Source organism: Pseudorasbora parva, chromosome 23, assembly GCF_024679245.1.
Source record: "Pseudorasbora parva isolate DD20220531a chromosome 23, ASM2467924v1, whole genome shotgun sequence".
Lineage (NCBI taxonomy): Eukaryota > Metazoa > Chordata > Actinopteri > Cypriniformes > Gobionidae > Pseudorasbora > Pseudorasbora parva.
The window spans coordinates 38511129-38539055 of NC_090194.1; the positions used below are offsets into that span (position 1 = coordinate 38511129).

The following is a 27927-nucleotide window of genomic DNA, read 5'->3' on the forward strand; positions in this document are numbered from 1 at the left end:
ATAGTCTAAACTGCAGTTTGTTTCACAGTATTTCACACAGGATTTGAAAATGACACACAACATTTTATTCAGCTACAAATCGTCACAACTTCCAGTTCTGACCATTTCTGATGACCACGGAGGCTGTTTACACACAAACACACAGACAGAAGGGTCAGCTGACAGTGTCAGTTGTTCAGATATAGACATGAAGCGATGTCTCATTGCGATGTTGGGCAGATGCACAGCAGCCCTTCGCTCCAGAGTCCCAGCATCAGCCCAAGTTTATCCTCATCCTGCAGGAGCTGCAGCTGCGCAGCCGGGACGCGTTCGAAGCTCAGCAGTTGCTTTAGCGCAGACATGTGAGTCAGGGGGAACCGCAGACCCTGAAACATAAGCCCTGCATCAGAACACACATCTACACACTGCAAAAAACCCTAACCCTAATCCATCTAACACTGCAAAACACCCAAACCCTAATCCATCTAACACTGCAAAACACCCAAACCCTAACCCATCTAACACTGCAAAACACCCAAACCCAAACCCATCTAACACTGCAAAACACCCAAACCCTAACCCATCTAACACTGCAAAAACCCCAAACCCTAACCCATCTAACACTGCAAAAACCCCAAACCCTAACCCATCTAACACTGCAAAAAACCCAAACCCTAATCCATCTAACACTGCAAAACACCCAAACCCTAACCCATCTAACACTGCAAAACACCCAAACCCAAACCCATCTAACACTGCAAAACACCCAAACCCTAACCCATCTAACACTGCAAAAACCCCAAACCCTAACCCATCTAACACTGCAAAAACCCCAAACCCTAACCCATCTAACACTGCAAAAACCCCAAACCCTAACCCATCTACAAACTGCAAAACACCCAAACCCTAACCTTAGCCCATCTAACACTGCAAAACACCCAAACCCTAACCTTAGCCCATCTAACACTGCAAAAAGCCCAAACACAATCCATCTACACACTGCAAAAAATCCAAACCCATCTAACACTGCAAAACACCCAAACCCTAACCCATCTAACACTGCAAAAAACCCAAACCCAATCCATCTACACACTGCAAAACACCCAAACCCAATCCATCTACACACTGCAAAAAACCCAAACCCAATCCATCTACACACTGCAAAACACCCAAACCCTAACCCATCTAACACTGCAAAAAACCCAAACCCAATCCATCTACACACTGCAAAACACCCAAACCCAATCCATCTACACACTGCAAAAAACCCAAACCCAATCCATCTACACACTGCAAAACACCCAAACCCAACCCAGTGTGAGAACGGACATGTGCACACAGGAACATTGCTAGTGTGACGTGGGCTGACGAACCTGTGAGACGACATCATCATCATCATCATCATCATCATCATCATCATCATCATCATCATCATCAGATGCTCCCATCATGTGCGTTTCTCTCTTGTTCTTTAGAGAATGTAACACAAACACGACCAGCTCCGTGGCCTCGTCCTGATCGCAGAGAGACGGAAGCAGTAAGGTTTTGCTCTGTGTGTGTGTGTGTGTGTGTGTGTGTGTGTGTGTGAGTCTGTTTCTCGCTTACAGTGTTCTCTTGACTGGGCTCCACCGTTAGAAGAAGATGCTCTTTAAACCGCATGTATACAGTGTCCTCGAGCGACGGCGGGTTCCCAACTGGAAAAGAAACATGTTCAGCACAGACATCAGCAGTATGTCGTCAAACATGCTAATGACTCACCGAGCCCGAGACTCAACGAGCCTCAACGAGCCCGAGACTCACCAAGACTCGACAAACCCGAGACTCAACGAGACTCACCGAGCCCGAGACTCAACGAGCCCGAGACTCACCGAGACTCAACGAGCCCGAGACTCAACGAGCCCGAGACTCACCGAGACTCAACGAGACCGAGACTCACCGAGACTCAACGAGCCCGAGACTCAACGAGCCCGAGACTCAACGAGCCCGAGACTCACCGAGACTCAACGAGACCGAGACTCACCGAGACTCAACGAGCCCGAGACTCAACGAGCCCGAGACTCAACGAGCCCGAGACTCACCGAGACTCAACGAGACCGAGACTCACCGAGACTCAACGAGCCCGAGACTCAACGAGCCCGAGATTCAATGAGACTCAACGAGCCCGAGACTCACCGAGACTCAACGAGACCGAGACTCACCGAGACTCAACGAGCCCGAGACTCAACGAGCCCGAGATTCAATGAGACTCAACGAGCCCGAGACTCACCGAGACTCAACGAGACCGAGACTCAACGAGCCCGAGACTCAACGAGCCTGAGACTCACCAGGATCAGCGCCAGCCGGGTCCAGCAGGTACGGTGGCAGTCTGTTGCAGATGAAGTCTCTCTTCATAGCCGTGGAGCGCAGCTCTGGATTCTCCCGCTCTACATCATCAGCCAAATGCCGCAAGAACGCACACAGCTGCTTATTAACATCTGGAGCGGCGCTGGGAGACTGACACACCCAAAGCCAGAACACAAACACTGTTAAAGCCACTGTTACGGGTCAGAGTGCGTGACGAGTGTGCGAGAGGGAGGACGGGCGCGCCCGCGAGAGGGAGGACGGGCGTGCGAGAGAGAGGACGAGTGGGCGTTAAATCGAGTGTGCGATAGAGGACGAGTGTGTATTAAGACAAGTGTGTGTGCAAGAGAGGACGAGTGTGCGTTAAGTCGAGTGTGCGAGAGAGGACGAATGTGTATTAAGACAAGTGTGTGAGCGAGAGAGGGCAAGTGTGCGTTAAGTCGAGTGTGAGAGAGAGAACGAATGTGTATTATGACAAGTGTGTGTGTGAGAGAGGACAAGAGTGCGTTAAGTCGAGTGTGCGAGAGAGGACGAGTGTGCGTTAAGTATTAAAGGACAACTCCGGTGAGAAATGAACCTAGGGGTAATTAACAGATGGTTACCGAGTAGATCGTTCTCTGGGATGCGTTTTCTTGAAAATCGAATGTAAAGATTTTTATCTCTAAAAACAGATTAGCTTATAGCGCTTGTCTATGGGGCACAGGGTAGACACAGGGTGGTAAAATTAAATCGCTAGTTAATACCACTAACAAGGCTCAAAATAGCCTCACACTAACACGGTAGCATGATGAGGGTCTCTACATGCAAACCGAGGCATTGAGAACTTTGTAAGAGTACAAACAGTTTAATAAGAAGATACGTTGTAAACATAGTGCCTTACACGTTCACGGACAGGCGCCATCTCGAAAAACAGTCTCGATGATTCGATCTACGAGCGCTGTTCTAAGTGAGCTGGTCGATAGGAATTAAGTTTGTAAAATGTAATAACATGGACATTTTTATTTTTATTTATTTATTTTCTCTGTTGTGTTCAGTGTTTTCTTCCGGAAACAACGGACCATATGAGATTCCAAGTCACAGTTCATCACTTAGCAGAGCTCTCGTCGCTCGATGAGTCGAGACTGTTTTCCAAGATGGCGCCTGTCCGTGAACGCGTACTGCACTATGTTTATTAAGTGTCTTATTATTAAACTGTTTGTACTCTTACAAAGTTCTCAATGCTTCGGTTTGCATGTTGGGACCCTCATTGTGCTACTGTGTTAGTGTGAGGCTATTTTTAGCCTTGTTAGTGGTATTAACTAGCGATTTAATTTCACTACTCTGTGCCCCATAGACAAGCGCTATAAGCTAATCTGTTTTTAAAGATAAAACTCTTTACATTCAATTTTCATGAAAACGCATCCCAGAGAACGATCTACTCTGTAACCATCTGTTAATTATCCCTAGGTTCATTTCTCACCGGAGTTGTCCTTTAAGACAAGTGTGTGTGCGAGAGAGGACGAGTGTTTGTGTGTGTGAGGCGAGTGTGTGATGAGTGTGTGTGTGACAAGTGTGAGTGTGTTTGTGTGTGTGTGTGTGTGTGTGTGTGTGTGTGAGGCTCACCGTGAGGAGGTTACGAGGCAAACCGCATCGCATTGTGCGCTCGCGTCTCATGCAGTCGAACACACAGCCGGGAATCACGTCCAGCATGAAGTCGCCCCATGACCTGAAACACACACACATTCCTATCTCAACCGCACTGCTTATATTATTATATTATTGCTTCACCTGTTTTTTCCAATATTTTGTGACTTCTCATTTAGAGTCATTAACATGCATGTAAAGTTAGTGCGTTTAAAATTTATCACAGCTATTATAATAATGTGGCTCATTTTGACAAGCGGATGTCCCAACATAACCCTAACCCTGATCCTGATCGGACGCACATGTTCCGGAAGGTGCTGAGTGTGATCAGAAGCACACGTATGATCGGACGCACACGTTGCGGAAGGTGCTGAGTGTGATCAGAAGCACACGTATGATCGGACGCACATGTTCCGGAAGGTGCTGAGTGTGATCAGAAGCACACGTATGATCGGTTGCACATGTTCTGGATGGTGCTGAGCGTGATCAGAAGCACACGCATGATCGGATGCACATGTTCCGGAAGGATCCGAGCGTGATCAGAAGCACACGTATGATCGGTTGCACATGTTCTGGACGATGCTGAGCGTGATCAGAAGCACACGTATGATCAGATGCACATGTTCCGGAAGGTGCTGAGTGTGATCAGAAGCACACGTATGATCGGACACACGTTCCGGAAGGTGCCAAGCGTGATCAGAAGCACACGTATGATCGGACGCACATGTTCCGGAAGGTGCTGAGTGTCATCAGAAGCAAACGTATGATCGGACACACGTTACGGGAGGTGCGTAGCGTGAACAGAAGCACACGTATGATCGGACACACATTCCGGAAGGTGCCGAGCGTGATCAGAAGCACACGTATGATCGGACGCACATGTTCCGGAAGGTGCCGAGCGTGATCAGAAGCAAACGTATGATCGGACACACGTTACGGGAGGTGCGTAGCGTGAACAGAAGCACACGTATGATCGGACACACGTTCCGGAAGGGGCCGAGCGTGATCAGAAGCACACGTATGATCGGACGCACATGTTTCCGGAAGGTGCTGAGTGTCATCAGAAGCAAACGTATGATCGGACACACGTTACGGAAGGTGCGTAGCGTGAACAGAAGCACACGTATGATCGGACACACATTCCGGAAGGTGCCGAGCGTGATCAGAAGCACACGTATGATCGGACGCACATGTTCCGGAAGGTGCTGAGCGTGATCAGAAGCACACGTATGATCGGACGCACATGTTCCGGAAGGTGCCGAGCGTGATCAGAAGCACACGTATGATTGGTTGCACATGTTCTGGAAGGTGCCGAGCGTGATCAGAAGCACACGTATGATCGGACGCACATGTTCCGGAAAGTGTTGAAGGTGATCAGAAGCACACGCATGATCGGTTGCACATGTTCTGGAAGGTGCTGAGCGTGATCAGAAGCACACGTATGATCGGACGCACATGTTCCGGAAGGTGTCGAGCGTGATCAGAAGCACACGTATGATCAGACTCACATGTTCCGGAAAGTGTTGAGTGTGATCAGAAGCACACGTATGATCAGACTCACATGTTCTGGAAGGTGCTGAGTGTGATCAGAAGCACAAGTATGATCAGACTCACATGTTCTGGAAGGTGCTGAGTGTGATCAGAAGCACACGTATGATCGGACGCACATGTTCCGGAAGGTGCCGAGCGTGATCAGAAGCACACGTATGATCGGTTGCACATGGTCCGGAAGGTGCTGAGCGTGATCAGAAGCAAACGTATGATCGGACACACGTTCCGGAAGGTGCCGAGCGTGTTCAGAAGCACACGTATGATCGGACGCACATGTTTCCGGAAGGTGCTGAGTGTCATCAGAAGCAAACGTATGATCGGACACACGTTACGGAAGGTGCGTAGCGTGAACAGAAGCACACGTATGATCGGACACACATTCCGGAAGGTGCCGAGCGTGATCAGAAGCACACGTATGATCGGACGCACATGTTCCGGAAGGTGCTGAGCGTGATCAGAAGCACACGTATGATCGGACGCACATGTTCCGGAAGGTGCCGAGCGTGATCAGAAGCACACGTATGATTGGTTGCACATGTTCTGGAAGGTGCCGAGCGTGATCAGAAGCACACGTATGATCGGACGCACATGTTCCGGAAAGTGTTGAAGGTGATCAGAAGCACACGCATGATCGGTTGCACATGTTCTGGAAGGTGCTGAGCGTGATCAGAAGCACACGTATGATCGGACGCACATGTTCCGGAAGGTGTCGAGCGTGATCAGAAGCACACGTATGATCAGACTCACATGTTCTGGAAGGTGCTGAGTGTGATCAGAAGCACAAGTATGATCAGACTCACATGTTCTGGAAGGTGCTGAGTGTGATCAGAAGCACAAGTATGATCAGACTCACATGTTCTGGAAGGTGCTGAGTGTGATCAGAAGCACACGTATGATCGGACGCACATGTTCCGGAAGGTGCCGAGCGTGATCAGAAGCACACGTATGATCGGTTGCACATGTTCTGGAAGGTGCTGAGCGTGAACAGAAGCACACGTATGATCGGACGCACATGTTCCGGAAAGTGTTGAACGTGATCAGAAGCACACGCATGATCGGACGCACATGTTCCGGAAGGTGCTGAGCGTGAACAGAAGCACACGTATGATCGGACGCACATGTTCCGGGAAGTGTTGAACGTGATCAGAAGCACACGCATGATCGGACGCACATGTTCCGGAAGGTGCTGAGCGTGAACAGAAGCACACGTATGATCGGACGCACATGTTCCGGGAAGTGTTGAACGTGATCAGAAGCACACGTATGATCGGACGCACATGTTCCGGAAGGTGCCGAGCGTGATCAGAAGCACACGTATGATCGGTTGCACATGTTCTGGAAGGTGCTGAGCGTGATCAGAAGCACACGTATGATCGAACGCACATGTTCCGGAAGGTGTCGAGCGTGATCAGAAGCACACGTATGATCAGACTCACATGTTCTGGAAAGTGTTGAGTGTGATCAGAAGCACACGTATGATCAGACTCACATGTTCTGGAAGGTGCTGAGTGTGATCAGAAGCACACGTATGATCAGACTCACATGTTCTGGAAGGTGCTGAGTGTGATCAGAAGCACAAGTATGATCAGACTCACATGTTCTGGAAGGTGCTGAGTGTGATCAGAAGCACACGTATGATCAGACTCACATGTTCTGGAAGGTGCTGAGTGTGAGGTGTGTGGATCGTTCCACGTCTGACGGAGTGTCTGCCTGATGGATGGTTCCTCGGGGGAAATACAGCAAGTCACCAGCCTAGAACAAACACAGAACAGTCATGTATTCATCCAGCCTGCCGATTGACCTTTAACCCGTGATGTCAGTGATGTCACTGACCTGCAGGATGAAGTCGTGTGTGGGGGGGCCAATGCGGTCCTCTGGCTCGAGGCTGTACTCACGGGCCAGAGGGACGGTGGGCTGATAAAGCCTCCAATGTTTCTGTCCCTCCAACTGCAGGATGAGCACCTGCACACACACACATACACCTCAGTGTTTCTGTCCCTCCAGCTGGAGGATCAGCACCTGCACACACACACACACACACACACACACACACACCTCGACGTCGTCGTAGTGCGGTGGGAGACCCTGAGAGCCACGAGGTGTGATGTAAACGTTTGACCCGACCAGAGACCCGAAGAAACTCTCCAGCTGCTCCTGAACACGCCACAGCTCGTCCTGCGAACACACCTGACCTTTAACCTCTGACCTCTGACAGAGCTGTGCCGTATACAGGGCAGGCTGTGGTGGTGCTTACCTTAAACCTCTGCGGCTGGTGGAGCTGGATGGTGGCCTTCCTGTCCTCCATGTCCTTCTTCAGCTGGCTGAACTTGACCTTTCCTGTTTTGTTGAGCACCTTCTTCTTGCCGTGTATGCAGCGGCAGACGTTGAGGTCGGAGGCGTACCTCAGGCCGCGAGTGCAGAGATGCTGGAGGTCCGACAGCTGGAACAGAGAGCTGTAATATGAGGCCAGAGCCGGGTCAGAACGCTGCAGCACCAGAGGCTTCTGCTCCCAGTAATGCTGGAAGAACTGGTCCAGCCCGACCGGACGGATCAGACTCTGGAACAAATCCTGCGGAGAGTCAAAGCACAGCGGAGAGCCGGAGACGTTCGCCATCTCCATCTGCTTCTCCATCTTCATCTGCTTCACAGGCACATCTTTCTCCTCCTCCTCATCACACTTCTTCACTCTTCTGCCTTTCTTTGGCATCTCTGCGGTATAAGTACATATCATATAAAAATATGCTCTTCATAACATTCACTGCACTATATCAGCTTGTCGACGATTCTGGAATTTGGGTTAAATACATTTTATTTTTACTGTGAATAAAACATACAATATGTTTCAAAGGATTATCATAAATGTAAATATACATCAAGTCAAGGTCTCTCCCCTTCGACATGATTTAAGTTTATGACACGCCAAACTCGGCCATCAAAATTATCTCTGAGTTTCCCAGTACTAAACACGATTCGAAAGGGCATTCATGTCCAACTTCCGACTGGGAAACTCGTAATTCCAACAGCATGCGATGGCAGCATTAATGTCAATTTATTCTTGCCTCTGTGGAGAAGCTGGAGTGTGAATTAATGTTCATAATGAACGTCCAGCCTATCATAATTGCTAAGATGAGTCCATTTAATCATTCTTTCAGTTCACGTGTTAATCACCGTCATAAGGAAATGACCAATCATTTAGTCAGTGTCAACACGTGAAAGTATGAGGGAGAATTAATGTGCAAAAACGAAAAATATATTTGAGTGTTTTGCTTTTTATTTTAATTAAAATATAAATATCGTCAAATTAAAGGGGTCATATAATGGTACATGTACTTTTACAAGCTGATTGTATGGAAAAGTGCTTTGGCAGTGCCTGTACACAACCATCCTGTAATGAAAATCCATCAACTGTTTAAAAAAAAATCTCCTTATGTCCTCAGGTATTCACCTCAGACCCGCCCTGAGTGCGCTCACAGTCCGCCATTGTTGATACGCTGGAGCAGAATGGCGTCTCAGCGATTGTGGTGTTCTGTTCTTGGGTGTAATAATGAACACAGCAGTCCTTCTGATGCTCCTAAATCTGAACCGCTGAAGACTGAGTTGTTTTTGTCAATGTTTTTATGTTTGCACAAACCGCGAAGAATTTCTCACCAGACTGCTTTATAACTGATGGTCAGTATAAAGCAGGTTTTGCTGAGAAGCTGCTCCTGAATAAAGGATCTGTACCAGCTCTTCTTGTTCCAGCTGCCCCTCCTGAAGAGCTGACTGTAGTTTAAAATGCTTCACGATGAATGCGGCTAAAGTGGGTAGGTTAAATTACGGCATACTTTCTATGTATGATGTTCTTAATATAATTCATAATCCCACGTCTATAATGAACAACGCGTTATCGTTATTGTGTTATTACAAACTGTGTACGCTGCTTTTAAAGTTAACATGGAAACAATAAGCTTATTCAAATAGATGGTTTATAACGGTGTCTTTTACTGTAAAAAAATTTGTCTTGTAACTAGAGCTGTCAAAGTTAATGCGTTAATAACGTGTTAACGCAAATTCATTTTAACGGCACTAAATGTATTAACGTGCGTTAACGCAGCGCACATTTTCTGTTTAGCCATATTAGACACCAGGTCGAAAGAAAAGTCTGTTTACACTGAGCACATTCTCTGCAGTCGGAGCGCGATGCGTGAATACACTGAAGCTCACTCTCGCTAATGTCTGAGGTAAATCGTGTACACATCACCACTTACAGTACATGTGTTAAATTGAACTACATGCATTACAATCGTCAAAAACGAATGCACAGGTTACTTTTCTGAACAGGAGCACTCCCGAATCTTGCACTGTTTACGTGAATTGTGGAACAGTTCGGCACGCACACGCAAAATACTGGCAGTTCAACAGGGAGCGCGCATCTCTTAAAGGGGCCGCACTATATTCCTACTCGTGGAATATGGACCTCCTCCAGTATGGTGTGGTACTGGTGGAATATGGACCTCCTCCAGTATGGTGTGGTACTGGTGGAATATGGACCTCCTCCAGTATGGTGTGGTACTGGTGGAATATGGACCTCCTCCAGTATGGTGTGGTACTGGTGGAATATGGACCTCCTCCAGTATGGTGTGGTACTGGTGGAATAAGGACCTCCTCCAGTATGGTGTGGTACTGGTGGAATATGGACCTCCTCCAGTATGGTGTGGTACTGGTGGAATATGGACCTCCTCCAGTATGGTGTGGTACTGGTGGAATATGGACCTCCTCCAGTATGGTGTGGTACTGGTGGAATATGGACCTTACCAGTTTTTCATACAAACTGTGCCCTGCTCTGAACTAAACTGCCAGTAATACTCCCTTTTTTTATATTCTTAAAATGAGAGAAATCCCTGCTTATTCTGAATTTTTAAGCTTAGGCTTATGAGACATGAACAAGTTCTTTGATAAACCTCTGTGACCTTTGATATATATCTAGTCTTAATGCTGTATTATTGATTATTATTGAATAAGTATGCTTTCACTAATAATAAACGTACACTTGCATATTTGTCCATATACCCATGTTGATTAGAGTATTAAAAACTTAATTCAAGCTTAATTTAAGATACATTTACAACATATAAAAATATGCAATTAAATTGCGATTAATCACGAGTTAACGCATGGCAATCATGCGATTAATCATGATTAAATACTTTAATAGTTTGACAGCCCTAGTTGTAACAGTTATTACACTGCATAGATAACGTTACGCATCACTGACAAACCTAGCCTAGAAATCTAGACGCACCCTAGCAGCAGCAAATCTAATCTGCCGTGAGTGTCGTCTTGCAACTCTCAGTACACGTCTGAGCTTTAAAAACCAAACTCTGGTCAGGCCAATCACATCGTGTATAGAGTCGGTGGGCGGGGCTTAACATAATGATGACCGATTTGCGATTGCGTGCTACTAGTAAACACGGCTGGCGAACGGCAGTCTGTCGAATCAGCTTTGACTGCGACTCTGGAAGACTGGAGTTAAGCTTTTCTCTGAGAAAAGAACGGCACTGAAGTCATTTTTAAAAAGGGAAGATGTGTTCGGGGTTTAGCCGACCGGATACGGCGAAAGTTTTATCTACTAGCTCTGCTTCACATTGCTCTGGTTGGTTGTAGCGCTATCCTATCGCGTGCAGAGGGAGTTTAAAAGACAACCGTTTATCCGCCCCTCGGATTGAGCCGTCAATGGAGAGTTTCCAGACCAAACATCTTGATGTGGCTCTGGCTAATCAGGCCAGAAAAAATAAGTTTTTATTGGCATTAGGTGTAACATCAGTCTGTCAATGAACTAACATATACATAAGTAAACACAGAGCATTTGTGTCTCACTACGCTAACATTACCCTGCCAGTACATAAAGATAGATCAAAGTCATGGGCGTCGGAAGCAAATAAAAAGTGTGGGGATCAGTAGCGGCTAGGACAAAATATGATAGGTGGGGAAATTGTTTTGTGGATGGTCTGGGGGTTCTCCCCTAGAAAAAATGATTTCATAGATGTGATTTCCTGCATTATGGTGCGTTTTAGGCCATTTCCCTTGCCTATACCAAAAAAGAAATGATAATGAATGATAATGATAATTAAAAATAAACAAGTTGCATGTTTTTTATGCTCCGTGTCCAGACAGAATTGATTGGGCCAGACAAAATTACAGAAATCACTGAATTATTGACCGTGGCTGTAGAGTAAGAGTTACCGTGGCTATAGAGTAGGGTTAGAGACGCATGGCATCAAGTTGACGCATATCGCGAGCAGAGGTTCGAATCCGCCTTTTGCCACACTCGCTCTACTCCCTTTCCCCATCACATATCAGATCGGAAAGGTATTTATTTTCAACAAAAAAAATTGAAAATATTAGAAAAGGGGAAATAAAGCGTTTAACCTGTGTTTAATAATAAGTTTCTTAATAAGTTTCTCGGTTAAGCGGTAGTCAATGTAAGCAGACGTGCTGAATTAGAGACGATAAAAGTGAGTGGGTTCAATATCATTGGTCTTAAAAACTGGGTGGGTCTTGTCCCACACACACACAACGGTTCCGACGCCCATGATCAAAGTGACATTACATTAGCCAACCAGTCAGAAACGTCCTGTTTAGCCTTAATTGTCGAATTTCGTTGGTGCCGTCATCTTGTCCCGGTCCGACTCCGGTTCAAATTGATGAAGTTGCACAGATCTGTCCTCAGAGACTCCTGTTGCCATTCTTTCGCCTCTACTGTTGTCAAAGGCAACGACTGTGAATCGTCTTGGATTTGTGTGTGTATTTTTGAGACTCTCCTGGCAGCGCTCACCTCCCACCCGGAGCAGTCATATTCTTTAGCCAATCAGATTTAGGCTTATCGATTGGCCAATCATTATCGCGTGAGGGCGGGCCCACCTGGTGTTACGTCATCAGCCTTTGCCCACAGTTCATCATTATGGCTAAGCAGAGGTATGCACAATTTGATCTGTTAATTTCTGTTTAGTGAAACTATGAAGTTTGATTATGATTGGCCGATTGATAAGCCTAAATCTGATTGGCTAAAGAATACGACCGCTCCGGGTGGGAGGAGAGCGGTGCCAGGAGTCTCAAAAACACACACACACACACACAAATCCAAGACGATTTACACGTTCACATTCAAGGACAAATTTTAAACATTCAAAAGTTTATATGCGCAGTTGTAAATCTACGAATTGTGTTTTGCATTTGTGAAATGTATTTTATGAATATATCATTTTATCTTTCGCACGTGAATAGTTTTTTTGTGCATGATTTGGTTTAATGAATGTGAAATTTTTTACACGTGTGCATTGTGTTTTTTACGTGAATTTTTCATGAGTCTTTTTTGCTTCCATAGAAACTGGGCGGATAAATCTGAACACGACAATCGTACGTTTTCATGTGAACAGCCAATCCGTATATTTTGCGAAACGGTGATGTCATCACACTACGTCCAGCACGGTGAAAGAGTGAAGGGATACAACTACGGGCACTGGGCATGCGCACATCAATATCGCCTCATTTAATTACCGTATGTACATTATTATAAGGGTAGGTGTAGGCGTTAATAAAACATATCTTATGTAGCAGAAGTATTTATTGTTATTTTATTGTGAGATTTTGCCTCCCCTCCTACCACTGCTATGGGTGCTTCTCAATATCCCTCCTCGTTTCCTCACTCCTCCATCCTATGACCCGGACACTGATGGAGCTCAGCCATCTCGTAGGAGATCTCAATTCTCTAATTGCACCGCAAGGAGGCGAGGATGGAGGAGTGAGGAGCTTCCTGAGGTGTCGTGAGTGAGGATACACAGGTGGATCCTTTGAGGAAGTGTTTTATCGACTAAACGTGACACACACATTAATTCTCCTCCCACTTCACATCATGCCAGTTTTTAATTATTATTAATATGTTTATATGTACAAGACACAAATGTTTGTCAAATAACAACACCTGACAGTTGCAGAAATATATAAAAGCACAAGAAAATGAAAGAAACAGAAACTAATACTATACAAGGAATAAAACGCAGTTAAATCACTGGAATTCGTTGTTAATAATAACTGGTATTATTAATTAAAATATGGACAAATGTGTTATTTTGTGGAGGCTGAAGCTCACAATATAAAAAGTTATCTCTAATGTTCAAGAATCTGACTAAATCCAGCGGTGCAGAGTAATCATTAATTGACGTTAAAGCGAGTGAGGATATATCATTTCACTTGATCATTTCACTTCATTCCCTCGCATCCTGAAGAGCTGGAGCTAGGGCATGCGGAAAGGAAGGAAAGGAAACGAGGATGCACAAATAAGAATTGGGAAGCACCCTGTACCTCCTTCTAGCCACAACTCTTCTTCTCCGTCTTTAGTGTATTTCTATGGCAGAATTACAGCGCCACACACTGGGCTGGCATACATACTACATCGTTTTGAGTTGGTTTCTTTGCTCTCGTGTGGACGCAGATATTTCTTGAAATGAGGAGAAAAAAATGATCGGATTGGGAAAGCTCTGGCTTCGTGTGGACGGGGCCTGAAATAGCTTGGTGAAAACAGAGCTGTTTTTGACCAGGTAAAATTAGTGTTTTTTTTTACAATACTAATGAGAATTTTTAATTAAAGTATATTACAAAGTTTTCACTTAGACACTAAAAAAATCAAATAAACTTATAGCATTATTTGACCCCTTTAAATTACAAAGTGCAGTTGGTGATTTGACCCTAAACCTGATCTGCAATCTCATTAAGAGCCAAATGCAATTCAAATAAATAGCTAATGCAATAATAGTGACAAGCTTACAATTATTGTTTTATTTTCATATTTTTTTTTAAATATATTTTGTTCACTTTCAAAACCTAAGACGACAACCAGACATGTTTAACATTTCCACAATTTCCTAAATAAAAGTGGAGCAAGTTATTTAAGCATATCCAATTGAGTCATACTATCAGAAAATAACTCGTTTAACAGTCGACACACAGACAAACATTAGATCAGACACACAGACAAACATTAGATCAGACACAGACAAACATTAGATCAGACACACAGACAAACATTAGATCAAACACACAGACAAACATTAGATTAGACACACAGACAAACATTAGATCAAACACACAGACAAACATTAGATCAAACACACACAGACAAACATTAGATTAGACACACAGACAAACATTAGATCAAACACACAGACAAACATTAGATCAAACACACACAGACAAACATTAGATTAGACACACAGACAAACATTAGATCAGACACACAGACAAACATTAGATCAGACACACAGACAAACATTAGATCAAACACACAGACAAACATTAGATCAGACACACAGACAAACATTAGATCAGACACACAGACAAACATTAGATCAAACACACAGAAAACATTAGATCAAACACACAGACAAACATTAGATCAGACACACAGACAAACATTAGATCAAACACACAGACAAACATTAGATCAGACACACAGACAAACATTAGATCAGACACACAGACAAACATTAGATCAGACACACAGACAAACATTAGATCAAACACACAGACAAACATTAGATCAGACACACAGACAAACATTAGATCAAACACACAGACAAACATTAGATCAGACACACAGACAAACATTAGATCAGACACACAGACAAACATTAGATCAAACACACAGACAAACATTAGATCAGACACACAGACAAACATTAGATCAGACACACAGACAAACATTAGATCAAACACACAGACAAACATTAGATCAGACACACAGACAAACATTAGATCAAACACACACAGACAAACATTAGATTAGACACACAGACAAACATTAGATCAAACACACAGACAAACATTAGATCAAACACACAGACAAACATTAGATCAAACACACAGACAAACATTAGATCAGACACACAGACAAACATTAGATCAAACACACAGACAAACATTAGATCAGACACACAGACAAACATTAGATCAAACACACAGACAAACATTAGATCAGACACACAGACAAACATTAGATCAGACACACAGACAAACATTAGATCAGACACACAGACAAACATTAGATCAGACACACATTAGATCAAACACACAGACAAACATTAGATCAGACACACAGACAAACATTAGATCAGACACACAGACAAACATTAGATCAGACACACAGACAAACATTAGATCAGACACACAGACAAACATTAGATCAGACACACAGACAAACATTAGATCAGACACACAGACAAACATTAGATCAAACACACAGACAAACATTAGATCAGACACACAGACAAACATTAGATCAAACACACAGACAAACATTAGATCAGACACACAGACAAACATTAGATCAGACACACAGACAAACATTAGATCAGACACACAGACAAACATTAGATCAGACACACAGACAAACATTAGATCAGACACACAGACAAACATTAGATCAGACACACAGACAAACATTAGATCAGACACACAGACAAACATTAGATCAGACACACAGACAAACATTAGATCAGACACACAGACAAACATTAGATCAAACACACAGACAAACATTAGATCAGACACACAGACAAACATTAGATCAGACACACAGACAAACATTAGATCAAACACACAGACAAACATTAGATCAAACACACACAGACAAACATTAGATCAGACGCACAGACAAACATTAGATCAAACGCACAGACAAACATTAGATCAGACGCACAGACAAACATTAGATCAGACACACAGACAAACATTAGATCAGACACACAGACAAACATTAGATCAAACACACAGACAAACATTAGATCAGACACACAGACAAACATTAGATCAGACACACAGACAAACATTAGATCAAACACACAGACAAACATTAGATCAGACACACAGACACACATTAGATCAGACACACAGACAAACATTAGATCAAACACACACAGACAAACATTAGATCAAACACACACAGACAAACATTAGATCAGACACACAGACAAACATTAGATCAGACACACAGACAAACATTAGATCAAACACACAGACAAACATTAGATCAGACACACACAAACATTAGATCAAACATACACAGACAAACATTAGATCAGACACACAGACAAACATTAGATCAAACACACACAGACAAACATTAGATCAAACACACACAGACAAACATTAGATCAGACACACAGACAAACATTAGATCAGACACACAGACAAACATTAGATCAAACACACAGACAAATATTAGATCAGACACACACAAACATTAGATCAGACACACAGACAAACATTAGATCAGACACACAGACAAACATTAGATCAGACACACAGACAAACATTAGATCAGACACACAGACAAACATTAGATCAGACACACAGACAAACATTAGATCAGACACACAGACAAACATTAGATCAGACACACAGACAAACATTAGATCAGACACACAGACAAACATTAGATCAGACACACAGACAAACATTAGATCAAACACACAGACAAACATTAGATCAAACACACAGACAAACATTAGATCAAACACACAGACAAACATTAGATCAGACACACAGACAAACATTAGATCAGACACACAGACAAACATTAGATCAGACACACAGACAAACATTAGATCAGACACACAGACAAACATTAGATCAGACACACAGACAAACATTAGATCAGACACACAGACAAACATTAGATCAGACACACAGACAAACATTAGATCAAACACACAGACAAACATTAGATCAAACACACAGACAAACATTAGATCAAACACACAGACAAACATTAGATCAGACACACAGACAAACATTAGATCAGACACACAGACAAACATTAGATCAGACACACAGACAAACATTAGATCAAACACACAGACAAACATTAGATCAAACACACACAGACAAACATTAGATCAGACGCACAGACAAACATTAGATCAAACGCACAGACAAACATTAGATCAGACGCACAGACAAACATTAGATCAGACACACAGACAAACATTAGATCAGACACACAGACAAACATTAGATCAAACACACAGACAAACATTAGATCAGACACACAGACAAACATTAGATCAGACACACAGACAAACATTAGATCAAACACACAGACAAACATTAGATCAGACACACAGACAAACATTAGATCAGACACACAGACAAACATTAGATCAAACACACACAGACAAACATTAGATCAAACACACACAGACAAACATTAGATCAGACACACAGACAAACATTAGATCAGACACACAGACAAACATTAGATCAAACACACAGACAAACATTAGATCAGACACACACAAACATTAGATCAAACACACAGACAAACATACACAGACAAACATTAGATCAGACACACAGACAAACATTAGATCAAACACACACAGACAAACATTAGATCAAACACACACAGACAAACATTAGATCAGACACACAGACAAACATTAGATCAGACACACAGACAAACATTAGATCAAACACACAGACAAACATTAGATCAGACACACACAAACATTAGATCAAACACACAGACAAACATACACAGACAAACATTAGATCAGACACACAGACAAACATTAGATCAAACACACAGACAAAGATTAGATCAGACACACAGACAAACATTAGATCAAACACACAGACAAACATTAGATCAGACACACAGACAAACATTAGATCAGACACACAGACAAACATTAGATCAGACACACAGACAAACATTAGATCAGACACACAGGCAAACATTAGATCAGACACACAGGCAAACATTAGATCAGACACACAGACAAACATTAGATCAGACACACAGACAAACATTAGATCAGACACACAGACAAACATTAGATCAGACACACAGACAAACATTAGATCAAACACACAGACAAACATTAGATCAGACACACAGACAAACATTAGATCAGACACACAGACAAACATTAGATCAAACACACAGGCAAACATTAGATCAGACACACAGACAAACATTAGATCAAACACACACAGACAAACATTAGATCAAACACACACAGACAAACATTAGATCAAACACACAGACAAACATTAGATCAGACACACAGACAAACATTAGATCAAACACACACAGACAAACATTAGATCAAACACACACAGACAAACATTAGATCAAACACACACAGACAAACATTAGATCAGACACACAGACAAACATTAGATCAGACACACAGACAAACATTAGATCAGACACACAGACAAACATTAGATCAAACACACACAGACAAACATTAGATCAAACACACACAGACAAACAAACATTAGATCAAACACACAGACAAACATTAGATCAGACACACAGACAAACATTAGATCAGACACACAGACAAACATTAGATCAAACACACACAGACAAACATTAGATCAAACACACAGACAAACATTAGATCAGACACACAGACAAACATTAGATCAGACACACACAGACAAACATTAGATCAAACACACAGACAAACATTAGATCAAACACACAGACAAACATTAGATCAGACACACAGACAAACATTAGATCAAACACACAGACAAACATTAGATCAAACACACAGACAAACATTAGATCAGACACACAGACAAACATTAGATCAGACACACAGACAAACATTAGATCAAACACACAGACAAACATTAGATCAAACACACACAGACAAACATTAGATCAAACACACAGACAAACATTAGATCAAACACACAGACAAACATTAGATCAAACACACACAGACAAACATTAGATCAAACACACACAGACAAACATTAGATCAGACACACACAGACAAACATTAGATCAGACACACAGACAAACATTAGATCAGACACACAGACAAACATTAGATCAGACACACAGACAAACATTAGATCAAACACACACAGACAAACATTAGATCAAACACACAAAGACAAACAAACATTAGATCAAACACACAGACAAACATTAGATCAGACACACAGACAAACATTAGATCAGACACACAGACAAACATTAGATCAAACACACACAGACAAACATTAGATCAAACACACAGACAAACATTAGATCAGACACACAGACAAACATTAGATCAGACACACACAGACAAACATTAGATCAAACACACAGACAAACATTAGATCAAACACACAGACAAACATTAGATCAGACACACAGACAAACATTAGATCAAACACACAGACAAACATTAGATCAAACACACAGACAAACATTAGATCAGACACACAGACAAACATTAGATCAGACACACAGACAAACATTAGATCAAACACACAGACAAACATTAGATCAAACACACACAGACAAACATTAGATCAAACACACAGACAAACATTAGATCAAACACACACAGACAAACATTAGATCAAACACACACAGACAAACATTAGATCAAACACACACAGACAAACATTAGATCAGACACACAGACAAACATTAGATCAGACACACAGACAAACATTAGATCAGACACACAGACAAACATTAGATCAGACACACAGACAAACATTAGATCAGACACACAGACAAACATTAGATCAAACACACAGACAAACATTAGATCAAACACACACAGACAAACATTAGATCAAACACACAGACAAACATTAGATCAGACACACAGACAAACATTAGATCAAACACACACAGACAAACATTAGATCAGACACACAGACAAACATTAGATCAGACACACACACAGACAAACATTAGATCAGACACACACACACAGACAAACATTAGATCAGACACACAGACAAACATTAGATCAGACACAGACAAACATTAGATCAGACACACAGACAAACATTAGATCAAACACACAGACAAACATTAGATCAAACACACAGACAAACATTAGATCAAACACAGACACACATTAGATCAGACACACAGACAAACATTAGATCAAACACACAGACAAACATTAGATCAAACACACAGACAAACATTAGATCAAACACACAGACAAACATTAGATCAGACACACAGACAAACATTAACGTTAGATCAGACACACAGACAAACATTAGATCAAACACACACAGACAAACATTAGATCAAACACACAGACAAACATTAGATCAAACACACAGACAAACATTAGATCAAACACACACAGACAAACATTAGATCAAACACACAGACAAACATTAGATCAAACACAGACACACATTAGATCAGACACACAGACAAACATTAGATCAAACACACAGACAAACATTAGATCAAACACACAGACAAACATTAGATCAAACACACAGACAAACATTAGATCAGACACACAGACAAACATTAACGTTAGATCAGACACACAGACAAACATTAGATCAAACACACACAGACAAACATTAGATCAAACACACAGACAAACATTAGATCAAACACACAGACAAACATTAGATCAAACACACACAGACAAACATTAGATCAAACACACAGAGACATTGAGTCTAAAGTTACTCACTGACAGCGGCGTTCTGGCGCACGTGCACAGACTCGCGTGTCACATCCCAAACGCTCCGGGTGGAAACAAAACCGTCCCTGACCTGGGGCCTGTACCATGAAGCTGGTTTAGCTGGCTAGCCTGATTTGTTTAAGCTTAGTTTGTGCCAATCCTGGGTTTTAGGTACCATTAAAGTGGTTTGGCTTTTAGCTGTGTTCATCGCCATAGTAACTTATGCTCCACGGCTAACCTGCTCCAGGGCAGGTTATGTTCTGGATTAAAGATCTCAAACTGAAATTGGGCCAATCAGCTGTGAGTAAAGTGACACACCTCTGATGCAGTAAAGCCACTCCCCCTGTTTCTGCTCCAAATTAAAGGTCATTACATAGCAAATGGTTTTTAAAGACTAAAGCGTCTTGCTTTTAACAATGCTTATTTATAATAATATTAATTTTGAATGATTTAGTTATAATTTATGTAATTATTATATTAAATCAATTACACATTTATCATTTTAGTTAATCAATCATTAATAGGCACTTTAAGTTAATACATAAGTCATATAAATAACATCACCTGCATAAAGTCATATGGACAAAGTTTTAAAATCAATAAATAAAAATAGCCTATAAAAAAAAAAGATGCTCACTGAGCTTAAATGTTTAATTTTCTCTATATCAACTAAACTAACTTCATAACGTTTACTTGCATTGACGTATACAATTTTTTCTTAAAGTTGTCCTCTTTCATAGACAGCTTTTCTTCTTGCTGTGTATTTTTTTTTATTTTTTATTCTTAATATTTTTCAATCATGCAATATTCTGCAGAAGAGAGAAATTAATCTCACTGATTGTCTCGCGAGAAGTGAATCTCAGTTCCACAGCGTGTGATTGGCTGTTCACTGCTGATGTCACAGCTAAACTCCTGAAGTCAGGATCAAAGCCTGAGTTGACAAAGAAAGCTGATGATCAGCATCATGGGACCAACAAAGCCTTAATACAATGGTTTGGTTTTGTCAACTCGAAACTAATCCTTTAACCCTGAGTTTGTTAAACTGCCATCATGGTACAGGCCCCTGGATTTTGACGTAGCAACCACAATCATAGTAACATGTGTTTTTATCACGCTGATTTCAAGCGCTAACAGAAATGTCACACTTCACTTCAATAACAAGTCGTTATTACGAGCTTGTCGCGTTCGTGTTTTGTCTTAAAGACCAGGAATCATGGAGGACGAGATAAGCCATACACACGACATATAAAACCTTAACTGTAACAGGTCGTGTCTTTTGCTCGTTCAGAGCACGAGTTTGTTATAGCACTCACACACTGTATGTATATTTAGCAAAAAGTGCATTTTACATGCAAACTGAGTGTAAAGTAGATAATGTGCAGATTTGGTCTGCCTACTGTGTATCAAGTCCCACTTTAGCGTGTAACCCTTCTAAAAAACTGTAAAGCCAAAACATATTGTAGATATTTTTGAATAAAATGTAGCGTCCATTCACTGACAACCATATAAACATTCACCACACGATCTAGATCAGCTATTTTCACTATCAGATTGATGGAAGGAATGTCCTAGTCGGAACAAACAGCCTCTCAATTCATATTTACTACTGGAACTCATCATTTTGATAGCGAGAATCATCTGAAATATATTGTGTGGTGAATGTTTATATAGTTGTCAGTAAATGGGACGCTACATTTTATTCAAAATTAAATATCTACAATACAGTTAGCCTTAAGATTTTCCAAGAAATAGGCAAGAGTAAACCTGGTGTACTTGTTTCTGACAGTAATCAGGACTTCTTAAAGTGATTGATTATTGATATCAAGCAACAGGTTTCAGAACAGCATTAGGAGTTCCTCATTAATACAAGCTTTAAGTCATTTTTCATTTCAGGATTCATTTTCATAATATCTAAACATATTTTCTCAATCCAGTGAAATCATTTAAAGCATTTAATAAAATATTCTTCAATGCACATACAGATCAAACAAGCATTACTTTACAAAGCAGACATTCTGCAGCTTGACAAAAATTACACAAGACGTTACACAACAGTATCAGATGTGGTGATGGACGTGTGTCAGCTCAGGTTTAGAGTCTTTAGCTTCTCTCCGATGTTCATTCCCGCCACTGTGGAGACTGTGAGGTTTCCTGTGCCGTCTCTCGCTCTGGAAGCTCTAGTTTCTCACACTCGGTGAGTTTCAGTGGTAAATACTGTGCGATCTCATTGGGGTCTGTGTAAATCGCTGGAGGAACATGCTGCAAAGTCAAGCACAGAGATACAAACACGTCAGAGTCCACATTTACCCAAGATCATGAAGCACCGGCTCTCCAAATCACACACATGAGCAGCTTAATCACTTCATGGCCTTCCCTTTGTCCAGCTCTAACCCAATCAAACACACCTGAACCGCTGACCAAGCTCTCACGTGGCACACAGACAGGGTTAGGACAGATCGAGGGTTAAAATAATAACTCACCCAAAAAAATGAACGTTTCCTAGATTACTCACCCCCAGGCCATTCAAGTGAAATTAAGGTTATGGAGAAAACAATTACAATAAACACAAATACTAATATACAGCAAAGCTCCTTCTGCACACCTGTAAACGATGGGGTGGTTCTTGCTGCTTTTGCCATGTGACCTCTTCCAGTGTTTATTATAACAACAAAGTGTGAACAAAGTAATAGTTACACATTGGTGGTTATAATAATGGCTTGTGTTGAACAAAACCAAATCTTGTGCATTTCCAGCTATGTTAAGCAGACTGACTGATGCGCTTCTCTGATTGGCCACTGCGATCACACACTCAGCAGATGTGATTCTGATTGGCTACAGTGAAAACACTGTAAATACAAACCTTTGATGTTGAGGTAACGCTGGCTCGGTATCGTTAGAATTTTATAGATTCCGCGTATCGATTCTGATTCTGATCTATTCACAGTTAAAATTTTAATGTGTAAAAAAAAAAAAAAAAAAAAAAAGTCAAACATTTAGATATCAAACATTTATTCTGTCTTTTTGCTAAATATTTAGTTGCAGCTGAATAAAAAAACAAACAAAGAAATAAATAAAGTAAATAAAACTGTGCCCTAACTTAGATGAGCTGAAATAGACGGATCACTTGACGGAGAGCGAAACTCTCAAGCTTTAGGTGTTCTGCCAGTGGAAATATAGCCATGCTAAACTTATACCTAGCCTCTAACACACACAGTGGCTAATGACAGACATTATTTATTGGCCCAGAGTGAATTTTTAGGTAATCTTTGGGTAAATGATTTGTTGAATAAGCAGTACTGACCTGGAGGTCTGACATTTGACTTTCACGCGTGCTGAATTCTCGAAGCATGTGGTTTTTTCCAGCCTGCAGAACAATGAAGTTTAAAAAAAACACTAAATCATATTCGAAAACTAAGCCTTTGGTATTCTGTGTTGTTGATAAGCTGACTTGCCTCGTGATAAAGACGCGTGTCGTTTATCCGGATCAGCACTCCGTCCACTCGCAAGAAGAACCGCAGCAGAAGAAAGAAGCTGGTGGGCATCACTCTCTGAAACCAGACATCAGCTTTCATATGCCGACCATTAATGCTGCAAATCTGTAGATGAAGCCGGTGGAACTCACAATTTTCGCACTGATCATAGACACGCCGTGATCATGCAGCTCGTCCTCGAACAGCAGCACGTCCTCGAAAAACTTGATCTGTTCTCGCGCTTTCAGCTTCTCCATGTCTATCCGATCGGTGGTCGGCGTCACCTGTTCACAAGCTCTGTGTGAGTAAGACTCCACATTCAGCTAGTTTAAGAGTTGAAGCACAGAATACCTTGATCTGCATGTGCTCTCCCAGTAAAGTCCCTCTGTAATCGGTAGTGTAAGTCCAATCGTAGCGCTTCACCACGTCCTTTGCATGCTCCGCCTCGGCCCTGCAGATACAGCACAGATTCCTCCTGAGTCAAAGCATCTTTCCAGACTATACTGAAGAACACAAAACTATACCTGCTTTCCTGCCACTCCTGGGCACAAGCCACTTTCACAGAGTCCTGCATGTTGTTGACACGTTTGAGAGCGTCGATTGCATTGAATTCAATTCCAAAACCGTCGGTGTGCTGAATGCGCAACACATTATCACCAAACAGCATCTCTGGCAGAGCCGGCATGTGCATCGTCTCTGCCAACCTGCGACAGAATCAGACCCAACCGCTCAGATCAGGCCAGTTCAGATCAATGCGATCTGGACATTAATATTGTGATCACAATCTACTTTTTCAAGTGTAGAGGTCGTAATCTTTTATGTCCTCATAATATTGTTAAAAATACACCAATAGTTACGTTTACATGGACACTTTTTGCTTCAGTCTGAATTAATTCATTCCGATTGATGAATCCGACCGCAGTGTACTTACAGGAAGGTTAAACGTGATGGGCTTGGTGTGCATGTTTATATCACAAGCTTCTGATGGGATTTAATCTGTTGGCATGCACACACTTCATGAATGTAGGCTCCCGCTGCTGATGCATTCTAACCATCCTCCTTTACTTTGTTTTAAGAAGCAGACTTAATATTTTTCTATTCCGGGTCTTAATTAGGAGACGACGAGCACATGAACAGTGATGCTGTGCTGCTTATGCTGATAAAAGCATTCCCGCACCCGTCGTCAGTGGATGGGAGTCTGGCACCAGTGCTCGTGGGTTATGTTCAAACTTAACCCCAACATAAGATCTGAGCTGGACCTCCTAACCCTAACCCCGGTTAACCCTTACCCTAACCTCACAGACGATGGGTGGGTGGAGAGTTTCAGAACGACAGGACACTCCCTTATGGCACTTCATCCAACAGGAAGAACGGCTCGTTCCGCGGGTCATAAGTCATTACACTATTTCTACGTCATTGCATGTGTGCAATCGTCTCCAGTTTCAGTTTTCAATCCGGATTGCAAAAGGAATAAACCACCCCTTACACTCCCAATGAAATTAATCAGATCTGGCCAATTCATTCCGACTGACTGTTTTTCTGGTTGTGCTAAAGTCCGGTTATGATCGGATTATAAGGGTTCATGGCTGTGATTGGCCAGATTATATCATGTGTCTTCAACTATCCAACAGCAGTAGGGCTGTGTGATGAAACAAACATAAGCTACGGCTAATAATTATGAAAACATGATAATCAAGATAAAATTATAATTGTGATGGATGCCGTTCCTTTCCTTTAAAGCCAAAACTTAACATCCAAATCATGTGACATGACTGTGTTACTGCGAGACATGCTTTATTTAAAAAAAGAGTTATTAAAGCACATTAAACTGTGACAGACTCTGATCCCACACGCTTTCTGTGTGTGAGACGGCGCGGACGAGCAATGGATGCTCGGGGTTTCATACCTAAACACTCGAATATACACAAAAATGTGTCAAAACGTCCATCATGCTAGTATAAAGACAATCCGTCTAAAGAGAATAAACGGTTGGGAAAGAAATCGGACGCGTGTCATTATTTAAATCCATGCATTCGATCTAATAAAGCACAACCTGCAGCTGTCTGTCATTAATGTTCAACTAAAACAAAATCACTCACTCAATAACTTTAGTAGATTTAATACAAATCAATTTATATTTGGCCTTGTTCTGCTGAACACAAAAGATGATATTTTGAAGAATATTTGTAACCAAACAGTATTTGTTCCTACTATGGTTAATCAACCTTTACGAAACAAAAATATATTGCAATATATTTGAAAATATCATGCAATATTTTCACATATATGGGATTTAATGTCTATATTTTCCAATATATTGCAATATATTGAAAGCGGCAATCATTTGTATATTTTGCAATATATTGCATGAATAGATAATATATTTTATAATACCATCAATATATTATTCCATATATTAAAATATATTTCAAGAAAATATATTGGTAAATATATTTTCCTTTCGTAAGGGAATGGTGCTCCTTCTTCTAACCCCTTCCACTGTGTTCATCGGAAGAAAGAAACTCGTGCAGGTTAAGCGCAGTAAAGGGTTAGGAGTGGTAAATGTTAGGCTAACCCTAACCCGTTAAGGGTTTCTCCATCCTCACCTCTCTATGTCTTTGGACTTCATGATGTGGGTCTTGACCGCGCTGACCGTCCAGGGGCCGAACCGGAAGTCCTGTTTACTGCTCTGAAATCCATGACAAATCACTGATGACATCCTGCAAATCAGCTGAAGATCAACACAGAGTCAATGTCTGACAGAAATCAACACATAAGTCTTTACTTCATTAGCAGAATCAGACCGTAGACTGTAGAAACGGTATATTTTACAGTTTATGATTATTAATATCTCAGTTAATGTGAACTCGACATCAAACTAAGGACTCGCGGTCCGTTAAACGGCTTTTTATTGTTCAGTTTATTAAAGCCGAACAAAACCGGCACGCATACACAAATTACATTAAAAGCCGCTCAGAACACAAAGATAAAAAATATTAATGAACGCGAACACGAGCATAATTCACTCTCACCTCGTCTCCGTTTCCATGTATGTGTAGAGCGCAACCTCCAATTCCTTCCGACGCCGAGCCAACACCCGCTGATGGTTCCGCCTATGGCACTGGATAACACAACGCTCACCGAACCTTTTCTTTTTAGAAGAAATATTTTCAATATGAACGTTTTATAAACTTTATACATCACGCCATTCAGAGAAATTAAAACCTCATTTAAATTTTTTTTTCTTTTCTATTACCTTTTTCATTTTTATTCAGCGGTGGAAACAAATTTCATACAACAACACACCACAAAACCAATAGACATGGAAACAACACACACCACAACACACCGATCGACATGGAAACAACACACACCACAACACACCGATCGACATGGAAACAACACACACCACAACACACCGATCGACATGGAAACAACACACACCACAACACACCGATCGACAT

General features: G+C 41.8%; 2 protein-coding genes across 5 annotated transcripts; both read right to left on the reverse strand.

The window, feature by feature from the left end:
* Positions 1-42: 42 nt before the first annotated feature.
* On the reverse strand, positions 43-21082 carry riox2 (ribosomal oxygenase 2). Of its 4 annotated transcripts, none has more exons than XM_067434131.1 (10): positions 21003-21082; positions 7748-8202; positions 7549-7668; positions 7327-7455; positions 7142-7245; positions 3922-4024; positions 2304-2472; positions 1585-1673; positions 1353-1493; positions 43-365 (listed from the first exon to the last, which is right to left on the reverse strand). In XM_067434131.1, exons 2-10 carry the CDS (start codon positions 8198-8200, stop codon positions 201-203), a joined length of 1473 nt encoding a protein of 490 aa, XP_067290232.1. In that variant the 5' UTR covers positions 8201-8202; positions 21003-21082; the 3' UTR covers positions 43-200. The 4 variants fall into 4 exon arrangements, with proteins under 4 accessions (XP_067290232.1, XP_067290234.1, XP_067290233.1 ...); XM_067434133.1 differs by lacking the exon at positions 21003-21082 and adding an exon at positions 9935-10274; XM_067434132.1 differs by lacking the exon at positions 21003-21082 and adding an exon at positions 9802-10118.
* Positions 21083-22932: 1850 nt separating this feature from the next.
* tiprl (TIP41, TOR signaling pathway regulator-like (S. cerevisiae)) lies at positions 22933-27603 on the reverse strand. Its single transcript, XM_067433101.1, has 8 exons — positions 27496-27603; positions 27070-27194; positions 24988-25167; positions 24815-24914; positions 24616-24747; positions 24446-24541; positions 24295-24357; positions 22933-23252 (listed from the first exon to the last, which is right to left on the reverse strand). Exons 2-8 carry the CDS (start codon positions 27180-27182, stop codon positions 23112-23114), a joined length of 825 nt encoding a protein of 274 aa, XP_067289202.1. The 5' UTR covers positions 27183-27194; positions 27496-27603; the 3' UTR covers positions 22933-23111.
* Positions 27604-27927: the final 324 nt, after the last annotated feature.

Excerpts from the sequence above, each read along its gene's own strand:
- riox2 (XM_067434130.1), bottom strand. The coding sequence starts at position 8,224 with ATGATATGTACTTATACCGCAGAGATGCCAAAGAAAGGCAGAAGAGTG. Across the intron at positions 7,669-7,747 it reads ACCAGCCGCAGAGGTTTAAG|GACGAGCTGTGGCGTGTTCA; the intron begins GTAAGCACCACC and ends GTGTGTTCGCAG. Across the intron at positions 1,494-1,584 it reads AGCCCAGTCAAGAGAACACT|GACGAGGCCACGGAGCTGGT; the intron begins GTAAGCGAGAAA and ends CTCTGCGATCAG.
- tiprl (XM_067433101.1), bottom strand. The coding sequence starts at position 27,182 with ATGTCATCAGTGATTTGTCATGGATTTCAGAGCAGTAAACAGGACTTC. Across the intron at positions 24,748-24,814 it reads GAGAGCACATGCAGATCAAG|GTGACGCCGACCACCGATCG; the intron begins GTATTCTGTGCT and ends GCTTGTGAACAG. Across the intron at positions 24,542-24,615 it reads CTATGATCAGTGCGAAAATT|AGAGTGATGCCCACCAGCTT; the intron begins GTGAGTTCCACC and ends GTCTGGTTTCAG.